The sequence below is a fragment of the Dipodomys ordii genome, unplaced genomic scaffold (genome assembly GCF_000151885.1).
Source record: "Dipodomys ordii isolate 6190 unplaced genomic scaffold, Dord_2.0 Scaffold95, whole genome shotgun sequence".
Classification (NCBI taxonomy): domain Eukaryota; kingdom Metazoa; phylum Chordata; class Mammalia; order Rodentia; family Heteromyidae; genus Dipodomys; species Dipodomys ordii.
In genome coordinates, this window is record NW_012267311.1 from 5,981,258 (window position 1) to 5,990,298 (window position 9,041).

General features: G+C 41.2%; 1 protein-coding gene across 1 annotated transcript; it reads right to left on the minus strand.

Annotated features, from left to right (window-relative positions):
* Nucleotides 1–1,298: 1,298 nt before the first annotated feature.
* Nucleotides 1,299–8,469, minus strand: Slc25a51 (solute carrier family 25, member 51). Its single transcript, XM_013026643.1, has 2 exons — nt 8,349–8,469; nt 1,299–2,851 (listed from the first exon to the last, which is right to left on the minus strand). Exon 2 carries the CDS (start codon nt 2,807–2,809, stop codon nt 1,916–1,918), a length of 894 nt encoding a protein of 297 aa, XP_012882097.1. The 5' UTR covers nt 2,810–2,851; nt 8,349–8,469; the 3' UTR covers nt 1,299–1,915.
* Nucleotides 8,470–9,041: the final 572 nt, after the last annotated feature.

The window sequence follows — 9,041 nt, forward strand, 5'->3', positions numbered from 1 at the left end:
TTTGATCCCTGATGTATCCGCACATAATTGCCCAGTAGAGCTGTGTGATGCTAATTAGCCTTGCTTGTGCTTTATATGCTTCCCACTCCTTTACTGCTAGATGAAGAATGACCACTTTAATCATACTGTTTTAGATTATCTTCCCAGAAACTCAATGTACCAGTTGAAGATGATTTCATTTTGGTTGGTATGAGCACATATTTGCATGCAATTACCTAGAGAGATGAAAAACTGGTAATAAGAAACCTACCTTAAAAGCATGGAGGTATGGCTCATGGTAGAACACTTGCCTACAATGTACAAAGGGCTGGGTTTTATGCCTAGCACCAAAAAAAAAGGGGGGGTCGGAGGGGTACAAACCTACCTACCTACTGCCTCATGTCAAATTTTAACTAGTATTTACAGATTAAAAAAAGATTCATAGTCAGTTGTCAGTGGTGCATGCCTATAATCCTAGCTACTCAGGAGGCTGAGATCTGAGGATTGTGATTCAAAACCAGCCCAGGCAGAAAAGTCTCCATCAGCCTCTTATCTCCAATTAACCACTCAAGAACTGTAAATGGTGCTATAGCTCAAGTGGTAGAGTGCCTTGAGCACAAAGAGGCTAATGGACAACGCTTAGGTCCTGAGTTCAAGCCCCATAGCCAACAAAAAGATTCATAAATTACTTCTCCAACATCTCCATGATGTTTCTATTCAGTTGGGTGTATGTGAGTCAGTTTCGTTTATTGGGCAAAAAATGTTCTTACTATTTTCTGATTCTTTGGACAATTTCATTATGTGAGGGATGAGGATGCTACATTGTTAATATCAACCTCTAAAATTCAAAATAACCCTTCCAATATATTTAGATCATGTGCTCTTAAACTACCTTGATTTAATGACAGTGGTAAAACTGGGTTCCACAAATATCACAATCCTAAAGAAGTTAATAAAAGACAATAAAAGACAGCTAATGCTGCGGGGCAAGAACTGTCCTGAGCTTTATTTTCTCCCCTGTAACATTTAGAAACAGAGCAAAAAGAAAACTTGGGACTATATTAACGGACTTCCAAAATAAACTTTTATGGAAGCGTTTTTTAAAAAGTATAGTTTCAGGAGAACAGGCTGCTTGAATCGGACAAATGACGACTAGGGGGAGAAGGGAACATCTTCTACTAACGTGGCACTAATAATTGAAATAAACCAAACTAATCAAAGATCTATGTGCAATTAACAATTTACTACCAGAATGAAACAGTTAAGTTAGATGGGCTTAAAGTAAAAAACTAAACAGAAAACTTTTCAAGCTAGATAGATAGCAAAATGGGAACTTTTTATTAGCTGGTTGATTCTACCAAGTTAAAACAAACAGTCTACATAAAGACTATCTCAACAAGTGCTTAACTAATACCAACAAATTCATCAAGAAATAGCCTTACTAACTAAGCTGTTTTTCTCCTCTGTTCTGTTCTACCATATTTGAGTTTAATAAATCTTTTGCAAGTATTCCTTAGAGCAAAGAAGAAATGGAGTAGCACATTAAGGAAGCCTGAGAAGTCACAGGTGTTAAGAGCATTTCCTTTGGCTGCTCAAGGTCATTAAGTTTCAACAGAGAAAGCTTAAAAGCTATTTCAGGAGAAAAATGAACCGTATCTTGGCCATTAGGTTACCCTTTCAAAAGCAATCAGATATCTTTTTGCCAGGCAATTAGCCTAAATCTCTTGGGTAATGATTAAAAACAAAAGAAAAACCCTTACTTTCTCCTACTGAATCCTCTTAAGTCTTTTTTGTCGGTGCTTAACAACATCATTGCCCATAATTTACTGTAGTATGGACTTTGTATCAACTTCATTTAGGCCTATTAGTAACAAGACCAAACTACATTCTTCTTAGGTCTGTTTAGTTGATAAGTGGCATTTCACTGATAACTTTTTCATATAACCTTTAACAAGAACTCGTAAGTTGCATTGATTATTCCCCAAGAGATGAGGGACCGATGATAATTCAGATGTGCACCTCTGAAAAGATTTGCCACTTTTCTGTCCCGTTCTAGCCAGATTGTTTTGAAAACCTTGGAGAAAGACTGAAATTCCCCACCAATCTGAGACTGTATGCGAGTTTTTACAACATTAACTGGGAAAAACAAGAATCCCAACACGGCACCCAAAAGACCTCCACAGATGAAGTCATTGACTAAATGAGCACTGCGAGTTGTTGCAGTAGGGAGATGATCCTTAATGGGACCCCGAAGGCCAAAAAAAAGGACATTGCTGCATCCGTTACGGAACAGAATAGGTACCAAACCTCGATAATACTCTCCAATCCCATGGCATTTCAGTGCCCGGAAAGCCTGATATGTGTTTGTGAATTTGTCATGATGTTTGTGATCTTGAAGTAATGTCTGAACTCTTTCCAATGGAGTGAAAATGGCTTCTGTGGTCCCTGCAAGCACTGCAGCCACACTACGAGTTGCAAACTCGGGAGCACTAACATGCTTACGGAGAATGCAAGATAAATCCTCATACAGACCAAACATAAGGGCCAGTGTCGTTGTTTTCTGCATTAATGGGGGAAGGATTCCACGATACAAGTTTCGAAATCCATCCTTTCTCAACTGAAGTACTGCATCCCGGGTTTTGATTCCATACAGCTGCTGCCTAAAGAGGAGCTTCTGAATGGGAAACGTGACGGCTACATTGTTGAAAGCTGCACAACAACCACAGAAGTAATGCTTCATTTCACCAACATTTGTCATGTGAGGTGACAGTTCTTGTTTTGAAGATGTTAAAATGGGTGACCTCTTTTCATGAGCTTCTGAATCCATCATGTTGCTTAAGATTGTTCTTCTTCATGAAGGATTTTTTTTAACCTACAATTAATACATAACACAGGTTTTATATAAAGTCAAAACACATAAAATATCCCCTCAACTCTCCTCCAATTTATGGACATTATGGACTAGATCAGTTCCTTATTCATATTAATAGAGTTCTCATTTTTGTTTTGTTGTAATTGACAGGATCTCATTATGTAGCCCGGTTTGGCCTCAAACTCAAGATTATCCTGCCTGCCTCTCAAGTGTTAGGATTAAAGGACTTTGCCAACACACCTGGCTTTAGATCAGTGGTTCTTTTGTTGTTATATGGAAGTATTGGGGTTTGAACTCAGAACCTTATGCTTGGTAGGCAGGTGCTCTAGCACTTGTGCCATTTCTTAGCCCTTTCTGCTTCATTTGTTTTTCCAATAGGGCCTCACATTTTTGCCTGTAGTGAGCCTTAGACCCTATCTTTCTATTTCTGCCTCTCCTGTAACTGGTATAACAGAGGCAATTCACCATTCCCAGTTTGTCACACAGTGCTCTTTCTTACCAGAAAATGCTGAATCCTCAACAGGTTCAACAATAAGGAAGAGGAAGATGGATCTATCTACATGATGAGATGTTACACAATTCTCTGTGTGTGTGTGTGTGTGTGCGCGCGTGCACACGCGCGCTGGTTCAGGGGCTAGAACTCAAAGCCTGGGCACTGTTTCTGAGCTTTTGTACTCAAGGCTAACCACTTGAGCCACAGCTCCATTTCTAGCTTTTTTGGGGGATGGTTAATTGGAGATAATAGTTTCATGACTTTTCTGGCTGGGCTTGCTTTGAACTGCATCGTCAGATCTCAGCCTCCTGAGAAACTAGGATTAATCTTCTTGTGTGTGTGTGCCAGTACTGGGGCTTGAACTCAGGACCTGAGCTCTCACTCAGCTTTTATCACTTATGGTTGGCCCACTACCAGTTCAACTATGTTTCCAGTTCTAGCTTTTTGCTAGTTAAACGCTGACAAGAGTCTCTCACATTTCTCTTCCCTAGGCTAGCTACCAACTTGGCTCTGAACTAAAATCCTCAAATCTTAGCTTCCTGAGTGGCTGTGACTGGCAGCATGAGTCAGCAATGTGCCTGGTTTATTATACTAGCATTTATTTGTTTTTGTCAGTTGTGTGGTTTGAACTCAGGGCCTGGGCTGTGTTCCTGAGCTCTTTTACTCAAGGCAGTGCTCAATCACTTTAAGCCACAGCCCAACTCCCATTTTTTGAGTGTTTCATTAGAGATAAGAGTCTCATGGGGACTTTTCTGCTCCTGATACCATGATCCTCAGATCTCAACCTCCTGAACAGCAACAGGAGTACAGGCACGAGCTACCAGCACTTGGCTATTCTATAATCTTTACAAATAAAGGAATACTTAAAACTGCTTTAAGGTTTAGTATCAAGTTTTGAATAGTTAGTGATGTTTATGAAATTTAGATGATCCCTTATTCAATCAATAAACAGTACTACAGAAAAGAAAAAGGAGGGCTGGATACCAATAATCCAGTTCACACCTGTACTCCCAACTACTTATAGGAAGCCTAAGAGGTGGACTGACGTCCACACACACACAACAAAGACCAGCTAGAACGTTACCTAAAAAACAAGAGGCATGGCTCCCTCCAGTGGAAGACAACTTGCCTAGCAAGTTAAGGAGCCTGAACTCAAACCCCATTACTGACAAAAAAACAAAAACAAAAAAGTACTTTTTGACATAGAATAGTACTATGAAACAATCCCATTTTTATCAAAATACATTTGTGAAAAAGCTAAAGTGATTTTGTTTATAATGCTATGCTTCCCCTTTTAATACCTTTCACATTAAGTCATTCTTTTCTTTTTGGTCAGTCATAGGGCTTGAACTCAGGGCATAGTCACTGTTCTCTCTGAGCTCCTTCTGCTCAAGGCTAGTACTCCGCCACTTTGAACCACACCTCTGGAGGGTTTTCTAATAGTTCACTGGAGATAAAGAGTCTCATGGACTTTCTACTTGGGCTGGCTTTGCAGACTCTCAGATCACTAGGATTGTAGGTGTGAGTCACTGGCGCCTGGCTCAATTTGTCATTCTTTGAAACTGATTTAAAAAGTTGGACACTGGTGATCATAATATGGACAACAAAAGGCCAACAATAAGTGATAGACATGATAAAGTTACAATGTGGTCCAAGCAAAATGCTTTACCCTTCTGAGATTCAGTTTCTATAGCAATCATTGAGGCTAATACCATCTACTCTGCAAGATTAGAACAGAAATTAGATGAAGAGTATGCATGTCAGGTATACATGTCATGTGAGGTAAGATGGCAAGTAATTCAGCTACAAGATAACAAATACAATCTTTGTTTTTTTGTTTTGTTTTGGGGTTGGTCGTGGGGCTTGAACTCTGGGCTTGGGCGCTGTCCCTGTGCTCTTCAGCTCAAGGTGAGCACTCTACCGCTTGAGCCACAGAGCCACTTCCGGTTTTCTAGTGGGGGGGTTTTATTGGAGATAAGAGTCTCACGGCCTTTGCTGCCCAGGCTGGCTTTAAACCGCAATCCTCAGATCTCAGTCTCCTGAGTAGCTAGGATTACAGGCATGAGCCACTAGTGTCTGGCTACAAATACAATCTTTGAAACAAGGAGTCAAAGCCCCACAGAAAAATAAGTCATTAACTAGCAGCTTAGGAAGACAGACAGAATATGGCCTCTGGCCTAGCTTGGAAAGCTCAACTGGAGTCACTATGTATATGAGGGTGAAACACATTCTGGCCAAAGAGTGGCACAGGCCGAGGTATTATACCTAGGAAGCATGTTTCACACTCTTGGAGTTGGGCTGCTGGTATATCCAACAACTGAAAAAAAAATCCATAAAAGAAATGTGCAGAGGGAGAAAAAGCTGTATATCCATTAGCTATACAATTAAATATACAATAAATATACTTTCCTCCAGAATCACTGGTCTACTTAAGTCTCCCTTGCTAAAGTCTCTTTAGCAGTCAACCTGACTTAAGTCATACTCACTACCTCTTGTTCCCTTCTGTCTCCCAATCTACCCATTAGCTTATTTAGAAAAATAAGCAAAAAGAGCCAGCAATGATGGCTTCTATCTGTAATCCTTGCTACTCAGGCTAAGATTTGAGGATTGTGGTTCAAAGCCAGAGTGGGCAGAAAGTCCATGAGACTCTTATGTCCAATTAACCACCAGAAAACCAGATGTAGAGCTGTGGCTCAAAGTAGTAGAACACTAACCTTGAGCAGAAAAACTCAGGGACAGACCCAGGCCCTGAATTCAAGTCCCACAACCAATACAACAACAACAACAACAACTATTAGGTTTGAAGAGCAAGGTATATAATAATATACTGTAAAATCTAATTTGAAACCAGAACTACCTCAGGGCCTTGTATGGTGGCATAATCCTGTATTAAATGGGTTTAGCATACATAATTTGTCCTGTTCCCTCTATATATGATCATTACTCCTCTTCCCTTGTGTGTGTGTGTGTGTGTGCACTTGCGCACATGCGGTACTGAAGTACAGGTTGGTGCTGGAATTCAGGCCTTCTCATTTTCAATTGGCTGGTGGCTTTTTGGTGCCTAGCTGGAGTCCTGGCTTGTTTGCCAGGGTTAGTTGGCTTCAAACCAAGATCCTCAGATCTCAACCTCTTTAGTAGCTAGGATTACAGATATACCTTGCTACTCTTCCCTCTCTTTTACTTTTAAACAATGTTGACAAACTTGACCTGGATGAACTGTTTTTCCATTTAAATCTTTTAAATAAGATTCAGCATTTTTCTTTTTTTTTGTACTAGGTCCTGGGGCTTGAACTCAGGGCCTGGGTGCTGTACTTGACCTTTTGTGCTCAAGTCTAGCACTTTACCACTTGAGCTAAAACTCCACTTCTAGCTTCTAAGTAGTTAATTAGAGATAAGAATTCTACAGACTTTCCTGCTCAGGCTGGCTTCGAGGAGCTGTGATCCTCAGATCTCACTCTCTTAAGTAGCTAGGATTACATGTGTGAGACTCTGATGCCCAGCCATTTATTGCTTTTTGGTGCCGGGGATTAAATTAAACCCAGGGCCTTGCACATGCTACACTAAGCACATGTTCTACCACTGTGCTATATCCCAGGCTGCAACAATGCATTACTATACCATAGATACTGAACACCATAGCTTAGCAACAGAGTACCAATTGTTTACCCTTGTGATTGCATGGCTCATGTGCTCACTGCTGCTGCCTTGTATCTCAAGACAGCTGTCACTATCCAAGAAACAGACAAAACTCAAAATAGGGTTTCTTATTTTGTGTGTTGGTCTTGGGAGTTAAACTCAAGAAAGAGCCTGAACGCTGTTCCTGAGCTTTTGTGTTCAAAGCCCTCTACCACTTCTCACTCTTTTTTTTTTGGGGGGGGGGATGGCGGAGAGGAGAAAGGGGCTTAGAGATAAGTCTCATGGACTTTCCTGTCTGGGCTGGCTTCAAATAGTGATCCTCAGGTCTCACCCTCTCAGCCCCACCAATGCCCACCAAATATGGTTTCTAATGAATGCACAGGATTTTTGTACCACTAAAAAATTCAAAATAGGAACTGGGATACAGCTCAGTGGTAGAAGACTTGCCTAACATGTATGTGAACCTGCATTCAATCTCCAGCACTGAAAAAAATCTCTAGGCAATAGTGTATCATGCCTATAATTCTACCTACTCAAGAGGATGGGATTTGAGGATAGAAGTTTGAAGCCAGCCCAGGTAGCAGTCAGTGAGATTCTTCTCTCCAATTAGCCCCTAAGAAGCCAGAAGTGGAGCTGTGGCTTAAGTGGTAGAGTACTATCTTGAGCACAAAAGCTCAGGGACAGCATCCAAGCTCTGAGTTCAAGCCCCAGGACTGGCACAAAAAAAATTTTTTTTTAAGTAAAACATATTAAGTCACATTGTAGTATACATTATCTACCCTCTTGGCATGGAAATGAATCCTACTTAGCATATGAAAAGATACTGCTACATAGTATTTGCAATTTTAGTTTCTGGTATTGGGGATTGAACCCAGAGTTTGTTGTGCAGTAAAAAAGTACTCTCCACTAAGCTATGCCCCTAGTCCACCATCTGTCATTATTTTAACATTTCTTAAAACTGCAGGCAACAGACCAAGTTTTCAGCATTAGTACTATCTCCACCATGGAGTTTTGTTGTTATAAGCTAGATGCCGATGGCTCACACCTGTAATCCTAGCTACTCAGGAGGCTGAGATCTGAGGATCACAGTTCAAAGCCAGCCTGGGCAGGAAAGTCTGTGAGACTCTAATCTCCAATTAACTACCAGAAAACCAGAAGTGGCGCTCTAGTTCAAAGTGACAGAGCACTAGCTTTGAGTGAAAAAGCTTAGGGACAGCGCCCAGGCTCTGAGTTCAAGCCCCATGATCAACACCAACACCAAACAGTACCATTGTGCTCTCCTGTAAAAAGAATATGACTTTTCCTTATACTGGGGAACAACTTTATCAATACTAGCAGTTCCTGGACAGTTTAGAAGAATTCATTCACCTGAGACGCCAGCCGAGCCTGGTGTTGTGGAGGACGACGGCTTTTTGGTGACTTTCCCAATTTCTTCCATTGTTACTGGTCTGCAAGGTTTTCTCTTCTGGAGTCAATTCTGATAACTCGATTTCCTTAAAAGAAGTAAAATAAAATCCAGCTTAATTTCTATAGACTTATAAAGGATTTACTGTTCAAATACAGTTCTTTTTTTTTTTTTTTGTCGGCTTGAACTCTGGGCCTGTGTGCTGTCTCAGCTCTTCAGCTCAAGGTGAGCACTCTACCACTTGAGCCACAGCATCACTTCTGGTTGTTTGTTTTTTTTTGTCGGTCATGGGGCCTGAACTCTGGGCCTGAGCACTGCCCCTCAGCTCTTCAGCTCAAGGCTAGTGCCCTACTACTTGAGCCAAAGCGCCACTTCCAGCTTTTTCTGTTTATGTGGTGCTGAGGAATTGAACCCAGGGCCTCATGCATGTAAGGCAAGCACTCTACCACTGAGCCACCTTCCCAGCCCCCCACTTCTGGTTTTCTGGTGGTTAATTGGAGATTTTCCTGCACCGGCTGGCTTTGAATGAACCAGATCTCAGCCTCCTGAGTAGGTGTAATTATAGATGTGAGCCACTGGTACCTGTCTCAAGTACTATTATTTCTAGCCATGTCTACTTATGCTCCCTTTTTCTTGAGTAGGGTTGCACCAGTAGA